The sequence below is a fragment of the Phlebotomus argentipes genome, unplaced genomic scaffold (assembly GCF_947086385.1).
Source record: "Phlebotomus argentipes unplaced genomic scaffold, Phlebotomus argentipes genome assembly scaffold_18, whole genome shotgun sequence".
Taxonomy (NCBI): domain Eukaryota; kingdom Metazoa; phylum Arthropoda; class Insecta; order Diptera; family Psychodidae; genus Phlebotomus; species Phlebotomus argentipes.
Genome location: NW_026776177.1, coordinates 2,313,901 through 2,339,235, shown reverse-complemented (window position 1 = coordinate 2,339,235; position 25,335 = coordinate 2,313,901). Strand labels below are relative to the sequence as shown.

The 25,335-nt window shown below is 42.1% G+C and overlaps 4 protein-coding genes across 4 annotated transcripts; 2 read left to right on the top strand and 2 right to left on the bottom strand.

Moving 5' to 3' along the window:
• The first annotated feature begins 123 nt into the window (after positions 1–123).
• Positions 124–14,078, top strand: LOC132260830 (neurotactin). Its single transcript, XM_059759190.1, has 6 exons — positions 124–339; positions 8,456–9,052; positions 9,121–9,437; positions 9,509–9,599; positions 11,162–11,596; positions 11,958–14,078. The coding sequence occupies exons 2-6, from the start codon at positions 8,521–8,523 to the stop codon at positions 13,088–13,090; spliced, it is 2,508 nt and encodes an 835-aa protein (XP_059615173.1). The 5' UTR covers positions 124–339; positions 8,456–8,520; the 3' UTR covers positions 13,091–14,078.
• Positions 14,079–15,286: 1,208 nt separating this feature from the next.
• On the bottom strand, positions 15,287–17,496 carry LOC132259814 (E3 ubiquitin-protein ligase RFWD3). Its single transcript, XM_059757599.1, has 3 exons — positions 17,389–17,496; positions 16,789–17,295; positions 15,287–16,724 (listed from the first exon to the last, which is right to left on the bottom strand). The coding sequence occupies exons 2-3, from the start codon at positions 17,208–17,210 to the stop codon at positions 15,392–15,394; spliced, it is 1,755 nt and encodes a 584-aa protein (XP_059613582.1). The 5' UTR covers positions 17,211–17,295; positions 17,389–17,496; the 3' UTR covers positions 15,287–15,391.
• Positions 17,497–17,588: 92 nt separating this feature from the next.
• LOC132260834 (cold shock domain-containing protein CG9705) lies at positions 17,589–25,071 on the top strand. Its single transcript, XM_059759194.1, has 3 exons — positions 17,589–17,813; positions 17,884–18,006; positions 24,913–25,071. The coding sequence occupies exons 1-3, from the start codon at positions 17,707–17,709 to the stop codon at positions 25,067–25,069; spliced, it is 387 nt and encodes a 128-aa protein (XP_059615177.1). The 5' UTR covers positions 17,589–17,706; the 3' UTR covers positions 25,070–25,071.
• LOC132260831 (uncharacterized) lies at positions 19,243–21,005 on the bottom strand. Its single transcript, XM_059759191.1, has one exon. It carries the CDS (start codon positions 20,979–20,981, stop codon positions 19,293–19,295), a length of 1,689 nt encoding a protein of 562 aa, XP_059615174.1. The 5' UTR covers positions 20,982–21,005; the 3' UTR covers positions 19,243–19,292.
• Positions 25,072–25,335: the final 264 nt, after the last annotated feature.

Here is a 25,335-nt window from a genome sequence, read left to right as displayed (position 1 = left end):
CAGTGCATGCCTATTGGCGCAGCCATATTGCTCTCTTTCGCGCGCACTGCTGGGCCGGCGTCTCTTTCCACTGCCCAGTGCGGCCCTGGCGAGGGCTATCCGTGACGTTTTTGGCTTCAGTTGTTGTTCGAAAGCTGGAGTGGTTGCATCGTTTTGTCGGATGCTGTGAGGCAGAAGTCTTGTTTTTGCCGTGAAAAGGGACAAAAGGTCCCTGCAAGGATACTTTTGAGTGGATTATTCCATGCTGTGTCGATTTGGTGTGTGTGTGTGAATTCCCTTTTCTCAGAGGATTTATTGTGTGTTTAGCAGAAGAAGCGCGCATTTGCCTGAGCAACTAAGGTTTGTACCGCTCTTTTTTCTCACCATCAAACCCAAAGCGCGCTTCTGCAGGACGGCTTCAGTGGCCAAAGAAGTCCGCACAGAACCTGCGAGAAGGGTGAAAGTCGCACGGAGAAAAGATCGGTGGGAAAAAATTGTGCGCCATTCCCTTTGCCGCCTTTCCGCCCCGATCCGGGCGGCTCTGCGCCCCCCAAAATCGCCAACTGTGACCATGAGACACCGCGTAACATGAGCTGTGCGTGTAAAATTACACGTTTAGGGCGGAAAATGGCTTGAAAAGAGGGATGAAAGGTGGAGAGGTGAAAAAACGCCGCAAAAATCGATAATCGGGGTGTAATTGCTACACTGGCGATCCTGGCGGCACGCCGGGGAAGTGCGCGCGGGTTTTCCGCCTCCTAAAAATCCCCCCTGAATTTTTCCGACCGAGAGAGTGACGCCATCACAGGCACCCTTGCGGTGAGTAGCCGGAGCTGCGGAACAACCCCTACGAGCACAGGGTGGTTCACCGCGCGCCCGTGTGTGCCGTGTGGGGTGGGGATTTGCCGCCAAAAACGACAAGGGCGATGACTGTGTAATCCAGAGTCAAATGTGAAAAATCGCTGAGATGAATTTATTAGCTATATTCCGGGACATGGTTAAAAATTGTCGACACACGTTTTCCTCCCTTCCACCCCAAGTTTGTTACCCTCGCGCGGGCTGTTTTGCCATCCCTTTCGCTCTGCTCTGGGGTGCACGAAGGTCAGGGAGGAACAGTACTTGTCCTGCTTCTCTCTTTAAATACGAGCAATTGTGTGTTTGTGTGTGTTTTTTTCCCGTCCTTTGTCCTGACACAACTCTCGCTAACACACTGCCTGAGTGAAGATTAGAGGCAATAAACCTCTTCCCTTGCGCGCTCGAACATGGACAGAGAGAGAGAGAGAAAGGAAGAGGGCGACAAAGGCCACAACAAAAGGCATTTTATTTATTATCACTCTGATTTCCCTCATCGGAGCCCGTCTCCATCGTCAGCCGTCGCCGAGGGAATAAAATAGGGGTTCCCAATTGATATTTCGTCATTATCGCGGTGCAGAGTGTTTTATTTTTGAATTTTATCCTCATTCTCGGGATTCCTGTTTCTCAGGAAATTCCACGTCAGTGGAAAAGACTACGAGGAATGTTGAAATTCCTGCTAAAGACACCTTCACTCTTCACCTTTCGCCCTCGTGCCGTGGAGATATTGTGGTGTGTATTCTTGGGAGAGATGAAGGCAAGTGCTTCTCAAACTATATATTGACTTTCTAATGTCAGGAGTCGGAGTGAAATATTGTATCGTGTTTCTGAGATGTGGGAATAATTTCATTGTGATTTTAACACTAAATCTTGCATTTTTCACGTTAATTCTGCAATGTGTCACTTTCAAAGGGGCGGAGCTCACGAGTGGGCGTGGCTTCAAGGTGTACTAAATCATATTTTTTTGACAAACTCCATTTATTACTGCTGAAACAGCACAAGACTTCTCAAATACACGCTTTCTTATCCCATAATCATTCTCCAGAGTCTCCACTGCACTCAGGATGCACAATTTTCCCCTTGAATTATTAGACATTGACTGCGATATTTCAACATTTTATGCCCCACAATCGTTTGAGGGCCTTTATGGGCAGTTAAATAAATTCACTCTCGTATCTCTTGAATCGGGACGTTACTATTCATAAATATCTCTCACTCTTTTTCGAGAGTTCTGCATGACTGTTGAGGGTGCTTTCTCAGCTCTTTTGTGCTTCTCGCTCTCCAGCAAATCACATTTGGAGAACAGCTCAACGCTGACCGACAATGCGGAATTCGTGATGGACCCAGATATGAGGCACCATCAGCTTGGATGTATCGATTTCCCGAGTGCAGAGTGGATTTCTCTGTGAGTCACGAGGTGAAATGAGGACTTCCCTCTATGCCTTTGCGCTCTGGCGCACAGAAAATTTGAAAATAATCACCCAAAATGTACTGGTGAACACCACAAGAGTTGAGAGTCGCCTTCTTGTGGCCGTTGGAGGAGCAAAAAATCGTAAAATGAGACACAAACAAGGCATTGAGGTTTCAATTTTCACCGAATATTCTTGGAGAAACAATAAAAATTTGAAGAAGATGTGCTAGTTTTCACTCACTCTCTTTGTTGAGACAGTTCTTCATGGGTTTAGAATGGAAAATTGACTCTCTGTACAAGCATTTCATGAAACAATGTTCAACAGTGTGGCGAAGAGATGGTATTTTAGTCTAAAAACTCAACATTGGAACACTACAAGTGGATAAGAAATTGTTGAGAATATCTCAATGCTGTGTGTGAAGTGGTGGAAATCTAATAGCAAGAATGCACTTCGAAAGGCACAATGGATCAACAATTTCATCTCTCTCTCTTTCTGGCCATTGTGATGGAACATGATTGAGGAATTTCTTTCCCACCGATCGTTCTTGCTGAGTAACAAATGATCTTGACAAATTTGTAATTAAGATCTTCCACCCTTTCGGATTCTCCACGCCACAAGGGCGCCTCATCTTCGCAAATAGTGCTCGCGATCGTGGTAGACAAAAGCTAAAAGTCTAGGGATGAACGGACTGTGGCGAGAAGATTGATCGATCGCTGCTTGGGTCTTTATTGATGGCTTGAGAATGGCACGGGCGCGAGCGAGAGGGAAGAAGAGACGTGGAGCAAAAACATAAATTAAATTCTCGTTCGTGGAAAAGGGTCAAGAAACTGGACAACACATACAATTTCCTCTTTCTTGGTACTTTGATTCCCTGAAATACACACCTTACAAGATCATCTGTGGCGCAATCGCCATCAATTGAGAGCATCCAAGAGTGGTGAATATGGTTGGAAAAAATAGTGAAGAATCTGGACACGAAGGTCTTTCTTAATCATGATCATTCACATCTTTTTTCCTTCCCCTCCTCCCCATTCGATTGCCTGGAGTCCCCATCATCGCCAATCCACCTTGATTGCCGTCGTTTCATCCGCGCGCACAAGAGCACAACAAAAGAGTGGAGAAGAAGTGGAGAGATTATTGTGTGGTGGGTCTCTTCCAATTTGATTGATGTAAGATTATAGCGCTGTGTGACGGCAGTATTAATTTTGCACCTGGAGTGAAGTGAAATTAAAAGCCCTTTTTCCTCATTATAACACTAAATTAACATGTCACACGAATCATCCCAAAAGATGCTCTTCTAAACAGTTCACAACTGAATCAACACATTTCTCCGCCTCATCATCTCACGATGCTTTACGCGCATTTTTCCCGCGGAAAGTCCCCAATTCCGAGGGAGAAAATCTTTAGAACAACACACAAATAGATCATCCAGTAAATCATGCTGGAAAACCCACACGGAATTGTTTCTCAGTGAGAGAAGGAAAGCCACAGATTGCAAGAGGCCCAGATGAATGTGGCACACATATTGATTACACTGATCTATATCAGTAAGGCATTCATGTAAAAGCTAAACAAAGCTATGATAAATGTTTTGATAAAATAACTGCCATGTATTTGGTATTAATTAGCCATATAACGAGTCGTTGCAGCTTTACAGATTGCGTATTTCAATTCGTAAAAGCTACGAATTTTGACAGTAACCTTACGCTTTTCACAGCTTATTATGGCGGCCGCCCGGCGGCGCTAGTATAAAGTATGAGTAAAATACAAACGAGAAAGCGTTGCAAGATTCAGTGGAGAGTTTATTTAATATGAATTTCAGCTGTCAAACGCTTAGAATCACTTCAACAGGATTAAATAGTAAATCCCAGTAATATCTCTGACATTGGGGCTGTTTAAGACGCGACATGTGGCCAATTTTGTCCGGTAAAATGTCTTCGCTGGGACATAAATCCAATAAATTTGTACCAAATAATCTGAAAACGTCATTATTGTCAATTTTCTTGATTTTCATGTGTATTTTTCAGCTTTGTAAATGTAATGAATTTGCAATGCATTTTTACGATTTCATACTTTTGACATCTTATATAAAATGTAATGAATGTAAAGTTGCAACGACCTCTTATTTACATTAATCAAGAATTTATGGCTCAATTCTGATCTTTCAGTTCGATATCCAGTGTTTAGGCATTTGGAGAAAGCCAAGAAACAGATCTTCTTCCCCCTTATGAAAGCGAATTGACTCTAAAATAGATAAAGAATCCTGAGAATGTTCCATCTGGAGACGAGGAGGAAAGTTCAGTGTGAAGATCACGAAAGATCAGACCGCAAAGGCGAGAAAATTAACACGCAGTGCAACGCCTATTTATAGATCTTAAATTACCTGATAACTAATCATGCATTCACCCAAAGTCAGATGACAAATGTCAGAGATGATAGAGACCGTCGTGATCTCTGGAGGAGAAGAGAATTTCCCGCAGTAGTGGCCCAAACAAAAAGATTACACACTTGATGATGCCCGCATTTTCACTTTCACAATGTCTCCAGCATTTCTTCTTCTCTCTCTCTCTCTGGCCCTTTTGTGCTCAGCGCACAACTGTGATTTCTTCGGCAATTTATCACAATTAATGCAATTAGAGATGAGCCTCCCCCTCCGAACTCTGGCGAACCCCAAGAATGGTTCATACAAATCACAGACGACCGGAGAAATGACTCAGATAACACCCAGAGAATCCCATTGAGTCGATGTTTATTTAATTGCTGTGTGGATGCGCGAGTGGGAAAGAAAGGGCATCAGGAGCAATGTGGCATATGAATTCAAGTGATCGCGCGCATTCCATTTGCCACACTTGAAAATGATGATCTCGCACCATTCCTTCGGCCGAGATTTTGTCGGATTTGCCTCACCAAGATCAGCATTGTGGTGGCGCGAGAGAGATCATGATCAATAATTGAGTTTATTTACTCTATTGCGCTCTGGTGCACTCAATTTATGCTACTTATGAGAGATATTGCTGTGGGAGATCTTGTTGCTCTTGGATGGGGCCAAAGATCATCCAGAATCCTTCTCCAGCATCTCTTCACTGTCATTGCCAATTAATAAGTGCTAATTTTAGAGGGCGATTGTGGGAACATTCTTTCACAATTCATGCTTCCTCGCAAGAGACAATGACGAATGTCTCACAAGGGAAAAATGATTGGCTCGTGACAATAACTAAATAAAATGCCCTTTTTTCTCACCTGTTCAAACAAAATAGGGAAAAAATGCCCGAATTCCTCAACATTTCATGCAATCTGAAAGCATTTGCATTTAATCAAAACCCCCCTGAGGCGATCTAGTTTCTAATTAAGAATATAATCCACGTGAAGGAAGGCTTATAAAATTTTATGACTCTCCAATGTTCTCGTAAATTAAAAACACACACACTTTCTTTGGACACTCTCTTGTGTGTGGCTTTGATCTTGTTTTTACTTCTTAAACGATCTTTTCCCTCTCTTTCCCGTTCACCTTTATTATATGATGGTTCATTCACAATGATGATGAGAGAGGGAAGAAAAAAAAAGGCGTCCAATGTAAATTATATTAAAGTCGAAGACTTTAATTTCTACTTCATTCTCGTGAAACGGACCATATAAGTGGAAATATAAGGCGAGATGCTGTGGAAAGGCGAGAAAGAAGTGCCAAAGGGAAGAGAATTCAACACTGATCATTGAATAAAACTCCAATATCAAAGAATATCTACAATGGCACTCTTATTCACAGTTTCCTCACCAACACACAAATGCGAAAAGCGAAGCATTTCTGCGCCCCAAGAAAACATGAGTGAGAGAAGCGCACTTCTCCTTCTTCCCAGTCAAACACTGCACAAAGGCACAATTTTTTTTTATGTTTGAAAGAGAATTGCAAAGCGACGAAGAGGCAGAAAAAGAGGAGGAAAATTGTAAAATAGCGGCTGCTCGAGAGCCAACTCGTCTTATTTCTTTCACATTATCCCGTATACTACAAGAAAAATACAGCTGGATTCCCTCCTTCGCATGCTCTCAATTTTCTGCACAAATATTCTCTGGCTCTCTTTCGCCACTCGTGATCTCCGCGAAATCATGCCCCAACTGCCGCGGATACCCTCAAGCGCACGCCGCACAGTTTAGAGAATCTCTCTCCTTCTTCCAACAAATCTTTCACTCCCGCCTTGATGAGAATTTCTTTCCACTGCATGCTCGTTAAATATAGCCGATAAAAAAGTCACCACGATCAACGGTGGATGTATTTATCTATCGCCGACGCCTGGTTTTGAAATTTTGTCGCCTTTTCCGTGAGGGTCGCGTTGGAAATTTATGGCACTCACCGATCTCATGATGCTACCAATTCCCATTTCTCATTGCCAGCCAGGCAATGAGACAAGTTCCTCAAAACTGTTCCCTGATCGTGCGAGAAGTGATCTTAATCATTCCAGAATTCTCATTTTGTCGCGGCGAAGGTTAAAAAGACTCCCATTAAAGCGCCCAATAGTAACACAGTGACTGACAGAGGAATGGTATCAAGTTGTGTTCACACCAAGGGGGAGAAGATAATATGTCTTGAATCTGTACAACACTTCCTGACACTTCACACACTTCTGAACGCCCATAAAGATGCATTTTCCATCGTTTTTTAGACTCCTTCAACTGATTTCTGATTTATCACAAAGCTAATCTAAGCTAAGCTTCAAATGCTTAGTTTTCAGACTGTAAAAAATGATTTTAATGTCCTAGAATTTGTTCATGAACAATTTCTATCTTGATTTTCTAGTTTAGTCTTCAGAAAATGCTTTAAAAAAAATTCAGAATAAATTGTAAGGTTATGAATTTTTTCTTAAAAAATACTTCAAGTCTGGAAATGAGTCATTATGGCGAATATTACAATGTTTCCACTAAAAATGAGACTAAATTTGTCATTTTAAAGCACAAAATTGCAAAAATAACTAAACAAAGAGAATTCTCTTTGACATTTTTGAGGTTATGATTGACTTTTAAGCTGTTTTCTAACTAATCTGGAGTTTTTGCGAACGCAAATGCTCAATTCTACTAAAAAAGACAAAAATTCTCAGCTGAAACACAAATTAGATGATTTTGAGGGTTATTTTATTATCTGAATCTGGTTTAAATCAATAACATAACCTAAAAAAGCGATTTATTTGATTTTTCTAAGCAAAATAATGAAGAAAATGCCTCAATTTGTTGAAAATGAAGCTTTTGCAATGCATATATTCTAAATATTTTATCATTTTCAGTTCATAACACTTCCTTTCAAGCTGTACACCACTTCTGACCATAATATCTACCCTTTGGTTCACACACGAAGTAAATCTCTTCGATTAAACTTCACAAGCAATTCCTGGAAAAAATTTCAGTGGCTTTTCAGTGCGGAAAATATTCTCACGAGCCTGTGAAATCATTCAGATTGGATTTGAAAATGCTGTTGACACAAATTCTATGCGAATTACATAACTTACATTCAATTCTCAGGCACACAATGGGCAATTGTAGGAAGTTCAAGTGATTTGCTGTAACATTATGTTGTCGACTGGTTTTTGTGGAAATGATTGGGATATTGAGTTTTGAGGCATCAGAATCTTGGCAAAAGTCAACTTTTCTCAGTTCACTTGTGCGTGTTGTTCTTCGGGGAGGTAGAATTGAAGAAAATTCTGACTGATTGCCTTCTTTTTTCTGCCCTCTCGCAATCATGAATGTGTGTATTTGTGCGCGCCATAGTCGAAATAATTGCGTGTTACGCCTTCTGAACACGTGAAGAGAGAGAGAGAGCGAGATCCCTTTAGTTGATATTCCTCTCTTGGTCACATAATTTCCATATTAAAGTGTTCTCTCCACGGTAGTCCGATGGAGGCGCAAAAAAAGCGAGCTGTTACTGTAAAACGAGAACGATATTGGTTGGGTTTTTTCTCTCTCTGTATTTGATGGGTGGTGAAAAAAAAAGAGCTGACGGGGTTTTGCTGGATGAGGAGGCGAGAAGGCACGATTGAGAGGCAACAATGGGCTTCCAGAGGGAGATTAAAAGTTATTCAGGAAATGCCGTGTGTTTATTGTATATCGAGCGTTTCTTTATCTGCTGAAATGGCAACTGATTTAGAGGCAAAATTGGACGTTTAACCCAGCGAGAGAGAAGAGTTGTTGGCGTGATTGATCTCTAAAGTGTGCCTCAATTTATCATCTTTCAGGTGCCATCGCTGGTGTCAGGTGATTAATTTGCGTGCACGTGATTGCGTCTGAGGACAGAGCGGTCATGGGTGAGACGGAGGAGAAGGAGAATGGGCCGAATGAGGCGCAGGAGGGTGAGGAGCCCAAGGAGACTGACAAGATGCTCAACAAGGATGATGCTGGCGCCAAGAAGAGTGACGATGCGCCCACTGAGACGGCCACGGAGTCCGCGGAGACGGCGGTGAATTCGCCGGAGAATGGCGAGGAGATTGTGAAGGTGGCGGAGGAGCCAAAGACAGAGCCGGCGAAGGAGGAGACGCCCGTGACGGCGGAGGGGCGAGAGGTGAAGCCGAAGAAGATCCCAATTGGGGGCATCAAGATGCCGGGCTTCTTCATGCGCGCCAAGACGGCGGCCGGCAAGGAGGGCGATGGGGCGGATGGTGAGCTGCTGGAGACGAAGGAGAAGGACAAACCCACCGAGGACAACATAAACAATGAGAACAGGGCGAGAGGAGTGAATTTCTTCAACAATTTTCGCCTGCGGAATCCATTCAAGCGGCAAGCGGATCAGCAGAAACTGGCAACGGAGAACGGAAGTGCCGATCAGAAGGCAGAAGGTGAGTTGACAGCGGGAAGAGCTGAGACAGTCGGTGTCTAATGACTCGTGTGTTGTGTGTGTTTGCAGAGGAGAAGGTGACTGTGGAGGCGGAGGGCGCGAAGGAGGGCGCGGAGGAACCTGCCGAACAGTCTCAGAAGAGGCGACTACTGAATGCCATTAGATTGCCACAGATTAGCAACATTCTGCCGAAAAGGCTGCGATCGGGTGGAGCCAATGACGATGTGGAATTGGGCAATGGGCCACACAATAAGGCCGGCCTGGCGTCCATGGAGACCCTCGATGACTCGACAAAAGAGCCAGAGTCCAAAGACACCACAGATCGTGCCGCCGCCGTGAAGCCAGCAGAGGACGATCTCGAGACTGTTAAGTTAGATAGCAAAGATGTGAGTAATGATCTATTCACGCCTACCGTTGGAATTCCTCTGAAACCAAGTTTTCTTTTTTCTCGTCTTAGGAGAAAGCACAGGACAAGGCCGAGGAAGCCGGCGCCGCGGACAAACCCAAGCCATGGCTCGAGAGAATACGATCATATCAATGTTCACTTGGTGAGTTGTGCTTGGCATAAAATATATCTCAACTCTCTTATCACAAAAGCAAATTGAATGCAATTAAATATGAAAAGAAGACATCTCTTATTCAATTAATTCACACAATATAAAAAATTTTTTTGCCACAATCACACGCATCGCTTCGGATGATGAACACTATAAAGTTGCTAAAGGTTTGCCTTTATTGCTTCTTTTTTCTCTTTCCTCGTCTTGTATTGTGTGCTGTGTTCCCCCTTTTGTGTCACATCACTTTTCCTTTATTTCCCATTCAGAGGCAGAAGAGAGACACTGTGTCTCTCTGTTCACCACCTCTTCCTCCTTCCGATTGTCTGTGTGTTGCATGAGATTTTTGCTCAAAAAAAAAACAGGAGAGGAGACAATTTGTCTCCTTTTCGCCACATTAATTCTCAGTGATTCTCAAACACGAGCTTCAAAAGAGCGCTTTGTGCAGTGTTTGTATATTATAAATTGCTATTGTAATTGAATCAAGCGGTTATCCTTTGCCTCCACTGGTGGCGCGATATCGCATATTGCAAGCATTGGATCACAACAAAGGGGAGATATTAGGGTGAGAAGTGGTGTACAGCTCAGTGGAAGTATGTGGAAGTGGAAATGCTTGAGTATTTTCAATATAGTCCATTCAAAAGTCACTTTCAAGAGGAATTAACACAATAAATTGAGGTTATGTTATGAATTTAAGACAAACTTTGCCACTAAATAACCTTCAATGTCTTTAAATTATTCATTTTTGCGCCTAAGTTGGTTTAATTTCCATTTAATAGCAAAATAATAATGAAATCTTATGAAGATTTTATTATTAAGATTCATCATAACCTCTAAAATATTGTTTCTGGGATTTTAGGATACAAATTCGTCTATTTCAGAAGTTGTTTGACTGATTTTCTATTGTGAGATAACGAAATTCAGCTTATTTTCGATTATTTTTGGATTTAAAAGACTCAGAAAAAGCTTCTTTTAAGGATTCTGAATATATTTTTTTGATTATGTTCCAAAAAACACCCAAAAGAGTGATTGAATATTGAAATATTTCTTAAATACTGTTTCTCCGTAAGTTTTCAGAGTCACACAAGTAAAATGGCGTCTTTATAGATCAAAGATTCTTAAATTTGAGGTTATGATTCTTTAAGCAGTTGAAAAGGTTGGAAAAGTCTATACAGTTCCGAAAAGGGAGCAAAAAATAAGGAAAACGCATGTTTTAAGCACTGCTGAAGTTCTGGAAATGTCTGAGATTCTTAGGAAGTATGATGTATGTACACTATTTAGCCGAATTATCTTCCCCTTGGATCATAAATATCTCGCACTGGAGCTTCTTCTGCACACCCAGGAATGCTTAATTTATGGTGCTGTTATGATTAATCTAGATGCATTTAATCAGCAGTGAAAGTGTGAAAAGCTTTTCACAAATCTATAATAATGATGATGATGATGAATGTGTGTTTAGTGTTGCACAAAACACTTCACGGAAAGCATAAATGCTTCAGTCTTCAGAATCACTGATCCGTCGCAATGAGTAAAATTGACTTCTTCTCCACTTGCAGACGACTTTGCAATAGTTGCTGGAATTCTCGTGTTCCTCCTGCTCGTGGGCATCATCTGTGCATTCACGTTCTCCGGCAAGACGGAGCTGACTTCGGCTCCCATCAAGGACGGCCGATATGTGGAGGCGGTGACATCGTGCGGACCCGTTGAGGGTCTCTACGACGACGGTGCTTTCGTCTTCAGGGGCATTCCGTACGCTCAGCCGCCGGTGGAGGAGAATCGCTGGCTCCCGTCGAAGCCCATTGACAACATTGACAACTGCTGGAATGGCACTTTCCTGGCGCACAACAGCACGCCCGTGTGCCTGCAGCTGATGGCCAATGGCACAGTGGAGGGTGTGGAGGATTGCCTCACACTCGACGTGGTCACTCCTCACGTGCGCTATGACAATCCACTGCCCGTGGTCGTGCTGATCGGCGCTGAATCCCTCTCAGGTGAGAAATCTCATCTTTCTGTTCCGCGCTGGCGAGCAACGCGCGAAAGTTTTGTGGGCAGGAAAACACTTTCTTCCGACAATGATGAAGATGCCTCAATTAGAGCACTTTTCTTTCCTCGCGCCAATTTATTTATTTCTTCTTTTTTTTGAGATTTCACTGCGCAGCGAGGAAAAACAATTTGCTGGCCACTTGTTCACAAACTGACTAATCTTCTTTAATAGTGCGAATCATGCGAATTAATTGTTTGAAATTGCTTCAAATTTATCTTGGGAAAAGGCATTGGAATTAATCTTTCTGTCCAAATGCCGAAAGTGCTGAAAGATGCGGAGAATTGACGGTTTTTTCTCTGTGTTTTCAGGCGACTCTCCTGGCAAGATGCGACCATCCAAGCGCTATGCTCGCGCTCGGGATGTGATCTTTGTGCGACCCAATTTCCGCGTGGGAATCTTCGGTTTCCTCACCCTGGACGCCCTCTCGCGCTCCGCTCATCCGCCGAGGTCAGGAAACTACGGCTTGTCTGACATAATTGCCGCCCTGAAGTGGATTCAGATCAATATTGTGCACTTTGGCGGCGATCCCAAGTCCGTCACGCTGTTTGGCCATCGCGCCGGAGCCACGTTGGTGTCCGCCGTGGTGGCTTCGCCGCAGGCCAAGGATCTCTTCCATCGCTCCTGGATCACCTCGGGATCGGCCATCTTCCCCGGGAAGTCGCTGCAGGAGTACGAGAGGGAGAATCAAGTGCTCGTGGAGGCGGTGAAGAAGTGCACTGACGCCGCGTGCTTGCGCGGATTGTCCGGCACGAGTCTCCTGGACGCCGTTCCGGACACTTGGCGTCGTGTGTCGCCGGATCTGCCGTCGCGCACGGAGAACGCATCCACGCGCCATGAGTATGTGTCTCTGGATGGGGACATTCTGCAGGAGCACGCGATTGATGTGTGGAAGAGGGACTTGACGCCGCTGAAGATGGTCATCGGCACCACGGCGCACGAGAGCCACTCGGAGAAGCTGTGGCTGAAGCACAAGGAGTGGACGCCGGAGCTGGTGAGGCGACATGTGGAGGAGAGCGCCATTGGGCAGCGCGGATTGACGGATGAGGCGCTCAAGAGATACGGCGAGACGTATCAGGGACTCGTGGCCATGATCTCAGACATCCGGACAGTCTGTCCGCTCCTCACCGTTGCCAGATCCCTCACTTCCGTGCCCTTCTACGTGGTCACCCAAGTGGCGGAGCCCATCAATGTGGCCGACGCCGATGCCGACGTGCAAGCGATCTTTGGCCGCTACGAGCCGCACACGCCCGAGCAGCGGCGCTACGTGTCGGCCATCCAGCAGCTCTTCTACCACTACGTCTCCCACGGCGAGATGAAGCAGTACGAATCCCGGAGGCCCGTGTTCCTCATCGGCCAGGACGCCCTCTCCGCCGAGGACTATCCCAATTGTGATTTCTGGATCGAGAAGGACGTGGTGCCGCGCTACGGCAGAGTGGACTAAGGAAGAGGAGTCACAGAGAGAGAGGCTTGGCGATGTTTGAGAAGAACAGAGTTCAATTTTTTGTGTCTGGACGGAAGAAGGGCATTTTCCAACCAATTCCCCAATTTTTTACATGACGAAAAAAGAGAGAAGTGAACAATTCTTTTGATATAAATATTTAAGTATATAATTGAGATTTGTGTAATTTTTTATATATACAGAAAGATATAAAAAACACTTTTTTATTTGGAAGAAAATGAAGAGAAAAATTCCAAATTAGCGCAACAAATGATTCGTAAAGAGGAGAATTTTTTTACACAACCAAAATATTCCGCAGTTTTAATCTGTAAAACTCAATGAATCTTCCTTCAAGACATCACAATATATATATATATATATATATACGTATATTTGTCATTATAAAAGAATTTTTCTATAAGTGTTTATAGAGGATTTATTGTGTAGACAAGAAGAAGAAGAAAAGTGACGAAAATATACGAACAATATTCAACTAACTAAAAAAAACTGCCCATAAAAGTGTTTCACGGCGACTTTAAAGACTTTTTACATGATTAAAAGAAATGAAAAAAAACATATTTAACTCAATAGAATATTCAACAAAATGAAAAGAAATTATTAATATGCAGTTAAACAGGTTTAATCTCCACAAGTAAAAGAAGATGAAAAGTGTTGAGGGAAACTTTTTCTAAATTATTCCTCCTTAGAATAAAAAGAAGCGTATTAAGAATAAATTGTCTAAACAGCAGAGCAAAGATGTTAATTTAATTTATTGTCCTCCAGAAATTAAATGTTTTCTTGTCTTTGTAATTTATATATTTTTTTTGCTATAAATGGCTGTATTTTTAAACCTTTTTTTCTTAGTTCTCTCGCGAAATATACAATTTTTCCGTAAAATAGCTTTCTTAAGTGACAAATTCACCAACCCACAGAGCTCTTATATATAGTGTATTTGTATAATTTAAAAGAAAAAACAAGAAGAGAATGATGATATGAAGTGGATTATTGTAGTTAAGATAAGATGAAAGTGAGACAAAAGAAAAACATAAAGAAATGTAACTTGCAATTAGATAAAATTCACATACTCCAACATACACACACACACATAAATTGTTGTTTTTTGAATGGAGACATTGCGAGTATTTTCCAAGATGATATTAAATGAAAAAGAAAATGAATAGTAATTCAGAATTTTACCAGATAATGGAAAGTAAATAAAGAATACTCTGTATTGCGGTTTTAGAAATTACAATAATAATAAATTAAAATCAGTCCAAAACTCTGCCTTTGTATTTGCTGACAGGAATTTGTGCGCAGGATTGCAGACTTTCTCTCTAAAGTCTTTCGAAAGCTGCTTCTTAAACGTCTTAAATCGTCTATTCGTGGCTGCGAAATCATCCCAGATCATCAGTTTGGATTTAGACTTGGATTTAGAGAGAAAATCATGCCACAGTGGAACAGATGGAATGAATTTCTGCACGGACGCCTTCTTAGACAAGTTCCAAGACTTCAGCCAGGCCTTCGATAAAGTGTGGCATTGAGGATCTGCGCAGGAAACTGAGGGTCAAATCCTCAGAGTCTTTCCTTGAGTTGAGGACGTGTATTTGCTATAAATAGCTAGAAACTGCCTAACGTTTCTACTGTGATAATCGATTTTGAATGTTCGAAAATCGTTTATTCATTTCAGCGCCCCTAGCGGTAGTTTAATCAAGCTCTGATGTTTAAGTGAGAGATTGCATTTTCCGAGACCTTCCCAATGAACTCAAAATTAATCAAATCGTATAATTAGAAGCGAAGTTATGGCCATTTAAGGTTTCGAAATTTGGGTCTTAAAATCATAGGCTTGGATGGGCCTAGATCCTTAAGTGATGGTTCGTTGGAAAGGTCTTGAGGCCAGCTATAACATACTAGAATTTGGGCTCAATCTATGTCAAAGGGGCTGAATAAATGAGTAAAATGTGTCTAGAGGATATTCAAAATGGCGGACAGAGGTTAAAGAGTTGAATTTAACATCACTAAGATCTCGCGGTAGTAAGTTTTTTGATATTTAGTGAAAATTGTATGTTGATATCTCTTACCGTTTACACGCTAAAAGTCTATATCCGAGGAATTAAAAAAAGTGACCCCCCTTCTCGTCAGATTTTGTCATATGAATAGTGAAGATGTAAGAAAAAGTATTGGCAGACGAGATCTTATGGTAATCAAGATAATTAAGTTTATTGAATGCAAAAGTCTTTAACAACAGAATCTCGTCTTCAGCGTGGCCAGCGTGGCGATGTCTCTTAGCGCAACACACGGGAATGGTCACTCGACCTTGTAGAAGCGGCATTTGGTGTCTGTGAGTGCGCCGAGGTAGATTTGCGAGTCGTGGAGAAAGGGACAGAGGTCCATGATGGGCTCCGCCGCCGAGATGGTCTGCAGGCGGCAGTTGTCGCGCGTGGAGAACGTGGTGAGGGCTTTCCGGCTGTGCACGTACGCCGCCACCAGCGTGTCCTGCTCCAGGCCCAGCAGCGCCGAGCGGAACATCACTGGCATGGTGTTGGAGCCGGCGAAGGTGTGGCTGACGATGAAGGCCACCGACTCGTTGATTCTGTCGAAGCGCCCCACGATGTACTGCGACGTGGGCCGATTGGTGGCCTGGCTGGGCCGCACGGTGACCAGCACGCGCCTGGTGGCGTCGTCGTACACCATGGCGGTGAAGGGGCCCTCGAGGGGCAGCGCCGTGATGTCACTGGGCATTCCGTCGGCGCCCAACTCGTACAGCCAGAGATTCTGCAGCGTGCACACGAGCACAGCGCCGCAAGGCATCGTGTTGTCCGGCACAATGGACACGATATTGATCACGGGGCTCAAGTCCACGGGCTGCGCGCGAAAGTCCTGCGGCGTCGTCGGATTGCGCATGTCGAATCTGCTCACGCGTCCATTCTGGCAGCCCACGATCACGGACTGCTCGCGCGTGCGATCGAAGCAGCACGACCAGATCACCTTGGACACCGACGAGTCCTCCTCCGGACACTTGAGCGTCACTGCGCACTGCCTCGACGTCACATCGTACACTTTCACCCCCTGATCCACCGACGCGGCCACCAGCAGAACGCCCTCGCAGTCGAAGGCCACGTCGCGGATCGATCGGGCTGTCATGTGCATGAACGTCGTGGGCTTGAGTGTGCTCAGGTCCATGAAGCGCACGCCGTAGCCCGGAAACAGGCCCTGATTAGACTTCTGCGACACCACCAGCGATCTGCCCTTCCTGGCGAACTGGATCACACGACACCCGGCCTCTCGGCTCAGCTCCACGTTCTTCTCCAGGAAGATTCTGTACTGCTTCCGCGGCGCCTCCGCCGAGGCATCGCTGATGGCAGGAACATTCCCGGATGCTCGCAATTCACACAGTTCTCGCGAGAGGCGGGCATTTTCGCTGATTTGCTGCTCATAGCGATGGCGCAACATGGACAATTCCGTCTGTGCACGAGACTTGTCCACCAAGGCCTCTTCCAGGAGCGTCTGAATCCTCTCCTTCTCGCTGTTGTCCACCATCCGAAGGCGCTTGGCGTACAGGAATCTCATGTCGCGCAGAGTGGCTTTGCTCTTGCACGAGGGACACACCCTGGCGCCCGGGGGACTTTCCGACAGCCACCTGAAAGGGCGAGAGACAAGCAGTAGAGATGAGAAATCCCATCGCAGATGTCTGAAGAACTCACCGCTTGATGCAAGAGTGACCAAACAGATGTCCGCACTTGAGTGATGTGAGTCTGTGGATGCCTGACATGTCCCACTCCTCGTAGCAAATGGGACACAGGATCCCGTCATCGTCGTCCTCGTCGTTGGGCTTCTGCACTTCGCTCTTCTGTGTCTGCGTTGGCGATTGCAGCTTTGTGGACGATCGCTTTTTCCTCTTCTTCAGATTCTCCACCGCAACATCGTCCTCCGACAGCGGGGACACCGTCCTAGGGGGTGAGAGACGTCTGCGACTGCCCCGCGGACTGCCACGCACTTCGGGCTCCTCGGCTGATTGTGCCTCCTGAACTTGCTGCTCAGGAGCATTCGACGATTGCTGGACAATGTCGAAGAGCAGAACACGAGGACTCAAGGCATACGTTCGCGGTGCACCCTCGCCATCCATTTCCACCGGAGAGAAGCAATCAATTGCCTCAGGGGTCTCAGGATGTCAGGAAAAGCTCCCGAAAACTTTTCCACTTTGACATAACCTGTGGGAGAAGAAATGACGCAATATAATTCATCACTGAAGCGTTGAGGAGTCAAATTGGCAATTGATGAGAGAACTAGGACAACTCTGCTACCTCTTGCAATCTGTTTACACTCTCATTTATGCTGGTGAGCGGGTGAAAATGGGAAAATACACTTTTTGTTTACTCGTACACTGCGCGGATTCACAGAAAGACCTGTCTAAACTGGTCGAAAGTGGGCGCAATTGGGCGATTTCTGGTGTCAATCACTTTCCGCCAGTTGGCGCTGTGCGACTTGCTGTCAAAACAGAGCGAGAAAAAGGTGAAAAACAAAGAGACGTGTTGGATTTTCCTCTGCATTTCGCGTGTAATTGGGACGCAGCGTGTGCTGATAATACAGTTGGAGGAGTGCCGGTGCTGACGGAAAGGAGAATGTCGTGCCAAGATACGGGGAAGTCCCCCTCGAGGGGCCCCACAAATCCCACCCTGCAACTGCCCGACGGTGGCTTCCGGACCAAGCGAACCAGAACCGCATCGACGTGAGTATTGCGCGCTATTCCGGCCGAACAATGCCCTCTAAATATCCTTCCCGAAACACCCACTCTGCAGCTCCGCCCGCGCCCTGGAGAATCCCGTTGAGAGGGGCGCCATCAAGTCCTTCTGTCGCGGCAAAGGTCACGGCTTCATCGCGCCCCAGGCCGGCGGCGAGGACATCTTCGTCCACATCTCCGAGTGAGTCAGCCAAGTTTTTGAATAATTAAAACGGAAGTTCACAATTCCCAACACGAAATTCACCCATTGAGATTCCCAGACGATAATTCCACCCTTGAAAACACTTTCTCTCCCCCCGCAAAGCTTGAGAATATCGATCCGGAAGGAGAGAATCCACCTTCTGGGCTTTCGTGTCTCCGGTCAGGAAACTCTTTCTCAATGCTTAATTTATTTATACACACTGAAACATGTGATGAGCAGGGCAAATTGGGAAAAGTCTTTCCCACGCTTTTCACCACACACACACACAATTTCCGGAGGGATGGGGAAGTCTTCTGGGTCATCCACCTCATCGGCCCATCATTGGGGACATCTTCAATTAATTTTTCATGACAATGGGGAATTTTTCCAACCAAAAGCATCCCGAGAATGGCAATAGAAATAGGAATTGATTTAGAGATGGGAAGAAAAGCACGAGAGCTGAACAGTGCATGAGAAAGGAATGCGAACGCTTGCAAAAAGGGTGAGAATTTAAGGAAATCAAGGCGTCGTTGTAACTTTAATTTCATAGAATTTTAAATAAGCTGTCAAAAGTGTGAATTCGTAAAAAGGTGTTGCAAGATTACGATTCATATTATTTACAAATTATGGGAAATTTTGTCTTGTTGGAAACGTTGCCGCCTGACGTCAATTCATATTTTTCGTACTGTGAAAAAGCGAAGAGCCGGGAAATTCACGTGAAAACCAAGGAAATAGACAATAATGATGTTTATATGTTAAATAATCACCATTTTTGCTCATTTCACTGCACCAGATTGAGGTTATGTGTTTCCGGATGTCCTTCAATCCTTTCCACAGAAACTAATTGCGTTTAGAATGCATTAAGAAGTTCTTTTGATTTCTGTTTCTTCTTTGCGAGTACAAAAAACGTGATTTTGCCTAAATTTCACAATAAAGACATCTTCCCGGACATTCTGTCTAGCAGAATCCTTCAAGAATCCCATTGGAAACACGCTCAATGACACGCGGATTCACTATTTTGCCCTTCTGAATTCATTATTCGCGGTAAAAACAGCCCTCGCTAATCGCTGAAAACTCCTGGAAGTTTCTTGAGATTAGTTTCGGAGGAACATGGAAAAATTCCGCTTCACTTTCACTGAAAATCATTTGCTAATTTCCTCGGATGTTGAAATAATCTGCCTTAAAAACACTCTCAAAGAGCAAAGAGGAATGAAATGAGTTTATTTATTATTTATTTGACTTTATTGGGACGTCATCCATATGGATGGTTTCCACAGGCATGAAGTTTACAATAAATGTTGAATTTTTGAATCTTTGAAAAATTTTAACAGTTTCCTTATTTCACTATCATCGTTTCCTAATGCTATTATTGGGTCTTGATTAATTCTATTTCTTATTCTATCTTCTTCATATTTCTTACATTTAAAAATTATGTGATCAATAGTAATTACTTCATTGCAAATATTACATAATGGAGGATTTTTTTCTTGTCCACTTTCCATCAAATATCCATGTGTCAATCTTGAATGGCCAATTCTTATTCTTGTAAGTATTGTTTCTTCTCTTCTACTTTCTCTAATGGATGTGGCCCATGGAGATACATCCTTTTTAATCTTCTGAAATCTCTTCACAGATTCTGAGCGCGGATCATTTACAATGTTATTCCATTCTTGATTCCATTTTTCTTTTATTTTGTTCTTGGCTAAAGCTTTTAAGTCGTCTGCTGGAATCAAGAATTTTTCATTTATTTCATGGTCAACTGCTTCTTTAGCGGCTTTATCAGCTTCTTCATTGCCGTCAATTCCTGAGTGTCCAGGAATCCAGATTATTGATATTTGTGCGTTTATGTTTCTAGCTAAGTATTTTATGTTATCAATAATTGGAGATTTGTCAGCCTTTCCCGATTGGATAGATTGAACCACGCTAAGAGAATCTGTGAATATTACAATATTTTCTGCATTTTGAGTGTCTTCTGCCAATTTAATTTCATGTAAAACTGTTTCAACTGCATATGCTTCTGCAGAGAATATTGAGCACTCTTTTGGAATTCTATGTGTCTGTGAAATTTCATCATTATAATAAATCCCAAATCCTGTATATTCATTGGCCTTAGACCCATCTGTAAAAATTATATTACTATTTCTATGTATAGTGAAAATTTCCTCCAGTTCTTTTTTATATTTTACAATGTTTTTTTGATAATTATTTACTAATTTCATTTCTGTATGGATTGGATTTGGCCACTGTGGATTCCAACTTATTCTATTGATTTTAAGTATCTTTTCTATTGGGATTTTAAGTTCATTGCATAATGTCTTAAATTTATAAATAACTCCTCTTTGTGCTAGTAATTTATCAGAGTTTATAAAAAGTGTGTAATTTGCATGATCCTGGAGACTCATTATTTTGATACCATATTGTAAAGTTAATAAATTTCTTCGGTATTGGAGTGAATATACTCCCGATTCACAAAGTATACAATAAATGGGGCTTGTCTTAAATGCTCCGATTGAGAGTCTAAGTCCTGAATTATGAACTGGATCCAACTTTTGTAGAATGCTTTTAGAGCCGGAGTCTATTACTATTGATCCATAATCTAATTGAGATAAAACTAGAGATTTGTACAAAGTTAATAAAGTTTTTCTGTTTCCTCCCCATCGATAATTAGAGACACATTTGATGATATTAAGATTTCTGCTACATTTTGTTTTGATATATGTAATATGGGATTTCCAGTTCAATTTACTATCAAAATATACTCCTAGAAACTTATGAGATTCTTTATATTCAATTACATTATTATATATAGTTATTTGAGGATTTTGTATAAGTTTCCCTCTTCTTTGGAAATGAATCGCTTCTGTTTTGCTTGGTGAAAACACTGCTCCTGTATTATTGGACCATTCCTCAAGCTGATTTAGCCCTACTTGGAGACTGTTCTGTATATCTTCTAAATTTTTTCCATTTGCATACATGGTTATGTCATCGGCAAAAATAACAGCTTTAGTATTATTATTATTTGGTAAATAATTAATGATTGAATTTATGAAGATTAGAAAAAGATTAACTGAAATTACAGCTCCTTGAGGAACTCCATTCTCTAAAACAAAAGTATCTGATAGTTCATTTCCCACTGCTACTTTAAAGTATCTAGTCATCAAAAAGTTTTTAATATATAAGGCTAAGTGACCTTTAATTCCTATTTCTTTGATTTGTTTAAGAATCTCATATTTCCAGGCCATATCATATGCCTTTTGTAAATCCATAAATACTGCTATTACATGTTCTTTTTTGGCAAAAGCTTCATGGATGTCATTTGATAATCTTACAATGTGATCGATTGTTGACATTTTCTTTCTAAATCCGGCTTGATACGGATATATAATATTGTTTTCTTCTAAGTAAAAACTAAGTCTTCTATTGATCATTTTCTCCATAATTTTACCAACACAAGAAGTCAATGATATTGGTCGATAACTAAGTGGATCACTTGCTTTCTTCCCTGGCTTTAATATAGGAATGATTATTGCCATTCTCCATTCATCCGGAAATGTGTCACTAATGTATATTTCATTTATAATATCTAATAGTTTAAATTGATCAGATAAACTTAGATTTTTCAACATATCATAACTAATTTCATCCTCTCCTGGGGAAGTATTTCCACCTTGTTTAATAGCAAATTCTAGTTCAAAATATTCAAATCTTTGATTATATATATCAGTATTGTCATTTATGAATTCAATTTCTTGCTTTTCATATTCTAATTTGCGCTCAATAAAAGTCTTAGAAAAATTTTTATCTGAAGAGTTTGTATAAAATTGTTTAGCAATAGTTTGCGCAATTTCCTTAGTATTATCAATAATATCTTCATCCACAATCAGGTACTTAATGGTATTTGGTTTATGTCTATTCATTATTCTACCTATTTTGTTCCATACTTCAGTCGGGCTTGTAAATATATTAATTTCTGATACAAATTTCTGAAAGCTTTCATATGGAGCCTTTCTTAATTTAGATTGTGTTAAAGATTTTACTGTTTTGTATTGTTCTATAATTTCATCACAGACTATTCCTTTTCTCTTATTTTTTTGCACTTTATTACTAAGCTTATTACGTTTTTTGACTAGCTCCTTTAGTTCTTTATTAAACCATGGTAAAGATGGTTTATTAATTAAATTACTATTTCGTGGAATTGCATCATTCGCACTATTTATAATGGCATCTTGAAATTCAATTATTCTCTTTGTTGGTAAGATTTCTTTCATATTTACTTCTGACATATTTCTTTTGAACTTATCCCAATCAGCTTTCTTTAAATTAAATTTACTTCTCTTATATATATTCATATTAGTACCTAATAGTTTTATACATATTACAAAGTGATCCGATCCATTTTCACCTAAACATGAGAATTCAACTTTTCCTCCAAGTTGTGGAGAAGCTATTGTGAGATCAATTGAGCTAAAACAGTTATAAGCTAAAGAGTAATGAGTATCACAGCCATCATTTAGGCATATTAAATCATAACTATCTATTAAATTTTCAATCATTTCTCCTCTTTTATCTATTTTGTCTCCTCCCCAAATGGGATTTTTCGCATTAAAATCTCCCATTAATATAAATGGACTAGAAATTTGATTAATTAAATGCACCATTTTATCTTTAAGTCTTTTGGTTTCATTACTAGTCATTGCATTTGGTGGTAAATATATTGAGACAATATTAACTTTATATGGATATTCAATTTCTATTCCAATAGCTTGTAATTCAGTATTAAAATTATGTAACTTGTAAGAAAAACCTTCCTTTATCATTATCAAAACTCCTCCACTTGCTATTTGATTATCAGTATAATTTTGAAATTCAATATTATATCCATTAAATTTAGGTGATTTTTTATCGTTTAAAAGTGTTTCTTGTATACAAACAATTACTGGTTCAATTCTATTTACTATAATTTTTAGATTACTGAAATGGCTATAAAAGCCATTCATATTCCATTGTATAATTGAAAAATCTTGAAATTGTTGATTTGAACTTACATTAGTTGTATTGAAAGATTCCTCCTGCCTGTGTCAACCTGGTCCCCCATTGGAGGCACCATTTTGGGATCCCGAAGGATGTTGGGGGTGAGTGCATCCACTCACATTTTGGAGATTCGCCGAGAAAAATTGCTCCTGCTCTTGTTGACTAGAGATGATCGCAGCGTTTTGTTGATTGATGTTCTGCACTTCTCTCAAGCGGTTTCGAGCATCATCAAGTTGGCGGAGGAGATCACTCTGATCCCGTGGCGTAGCATTCTGGGAAATGTTATCGTGTTCTTCGACTCCTTCCATATCGTCCTGGTCTTGTTCTTGAGCTCTTGCCCTCTTCGATGATTTCTTAGTCACTTTCTTTGATTCACGTGGGCTGTTCTTCCTCTTCACTGGTTGGTTCGGCTGGGTATCAGATGTAGTTTGATAACTCACTCTGGGTGGTGGCAAAGACGGGAAATTGTCTTCCTCCGTCGCCAAGGCAGCATAAGGGTTGTCATTAAGTACACTGATGTACGTGTTGTTGTCAAATCGGCGGGTTGAGAATTTCCTGTTCGCTTCATCCCAAGATAGCATTTCTTGCGCCATTGCTAGGTTGATGTTGCGTTGTCTTATCTTTCCTGAGCAGTTGGGTGAGGATGTCGGATGATTACCACCGCATCCAGCACACTTCGAGGTCTCACAGTAATCCTCATGCTCTGGTCGTCCACATCCTTTGCATATCTTCTCTCGTACACATCTGCTCGCCGTATGGTTGAATTTGTAGCAATTTCCACACTGGATGTATCGCTTCACGAACAAGTCGGACTGGCAGCTGATACAGTCGAAGTAGACTCTTTGTGGGGCTCCATAGCCTTCCACAAAGATCTTCACTCTCCTTGCCGGAATCCATTCCGGAGCACCTGAATCTGAAATGATTCTTCGCTTCAGGCGAAAAACTTTCAGGACTTTACGTCCTCCTGGCACTTCAATGTTGTTTAGTAGCCATTCTTCTGAGATATTCGTGTCCACATTCCAAACTACCGCTGCTGTTGCCACAAAGTATAACGGTATGTACGCATTGAAACCTGCCTCTCGCACGTGGTCATTTGAGGTTAGGGCGTTGGCGATCTTCGCATTGCTGCAATATGCAATAACCCTCTTTCCAAATTGCTCCATTATGACCTCACTTCGGGTAAATTGTCCTTTCATTGCATTATTTACTTCAAATGCACTAGCACTGCCATTTGGCTTCGCAATGATCACTTTGCACGATAGATATTTTAGTCCTTCGTTGTATTGAAAGACCTCCGGTGCCACCGGAGGCCTATCAGGAGGATCTTCCCCTCCTCCTCCTTCCGCCATCCTTGTCTACTCCTCTCAAGCTTTCTCCTGACTATAAGTCTTCACCAAACCAAGAAAAACCAAAAGACTTGAAAACTGTAATTTATAGAAAATTCTCGAGTGCGGGCTTTTGCGTCCTCTCGGCAGCGCCACCAAACTCGTATCGAAACTCGAAATGAGTTTCTAAACAGCTGAAATTCGTATTAAATAAACCCCAAACTTTGCCTTGCAACGCCTTCTAGTTCGATTTCATTCGTACTTTACACTAGCGCCGCCAAGCGGCCATCAATATAAACTATGAAAATCCGCAAAGTTGCAACGACTCATTAATCATATTTGATTGTTTTTCCTTCTCTTTTATTATAAATGATAAAATCACACAATTGAATTTACAATATTTTTACAAGATTCCCAATTAAATAAATACTAAGTAAAAGTGCCATTAATTGTCCCGCCACCACTGCGCTTGTGATCATCTGTTTTTCCGTGTTGCTTGATAAAATTTTGGTGCGGCGATAAGACGTTTGTGTTTGTTCCTCTCTTCCAGCATCGAGGGTGAATATGTTCCACTGCCGGGCGACGAAGTCAGCTATCGGCTGTGCTTCATTCCGCCAAAATACGAGAAGACACAAGCCATTCACGTGAACATCACGAACCTCACGCCCGCGGTGCACACCAAGTGGGAGGAGCCGCCCTTCCATTGAGCAGCAGCAGCGCGTCAACCTCCAAAAAAAAAACATCGCGCACACCGAACAATTCCAATTGAACTTTTCCCGTCTCTTAGATCGAAAGAAAGAAAGAAAAATAGCCTTGCAGCAGAGCGAGTCACTCTCTTATGAGCCAATCCAACACATTCACGTGCACGCCAGCGAAATGTACTTATGAATCTTTGCTTGCCTGGACATTTGTGGGTGATAAAAAAGCGGAGGCACAATATTTAGAGCTGTGTAGTGTGATTCGATTCTAAACC

Excerpts from the sequence above, each read along its gene's own strand:
- LOC132260831 (XM_059759191.1), bottom strand. The coding sequence starts at position 20,981 with ATGTATGCAAATGGAAAAAATTTAGAAGATATACAGAACAGTCTCCAA.
- LOC132260830 (XM_059759190.1), top strand. The coding sequence starts at position 8,521 with ATGGGTGAGACGGAGGAGAAGGAGAATGGGCCGAATGAGGCGCAGGAG. Across the intron at positions 9,600-11,161 it reads ATCATATCAATGTTCACTTG|ACGACTTTGCAATAGTTGCT; the intron begins GTGAGTTGTGCT and ends CTCCACTTGCAG. Across the intron at positions 11,597-11,957 it reads CGGCGCTGAATCCCTCTCAG|GCGACTCTCCTGGCAAGATG; the intron begins GTGAGAAATCTC and ends CTGTGTTTTCAG.
- LOC132259814 (XM_059757599.1), bottom strand. The coding sequence starts at position 17,210 with ATGGATGGCGAGGGTGCACCGCGAACGTATGCCTTGAGTCCTCGTGTT. Across the intron at positions 16,725-16,788 it reads GGTCACTCTTGCATCAAGCG|GTGGCTGTCGGAAAGTCCCC; the intron begins GTGAGTTCTTCA and ends TCGCCCTTTCAG.
- LOC132260834 (XM_059759194.1), top strand. The coding sequence starts at position 17,707 with ATGTCGTGCCAAGATACGGGGAAGTCCCCCTCGAGGGGCCCCACAAAT. Across the intron at positions 17,814-17,883 it reads CGAACCAGAACCGCATCGAC|CTCCGCCCGCGCCCTGGAGA; the intron begins GTGAGTATTGCG and ends CCCACTCTGCAG. Across the intron at positions 18,007-24,912 it reads ATCTTCGTCCACATCTCCGA|CATCGAGGGTGAATATGTTC; the intron begins GTGAGTCAGCCA and ends CCTCTCTTCCAG.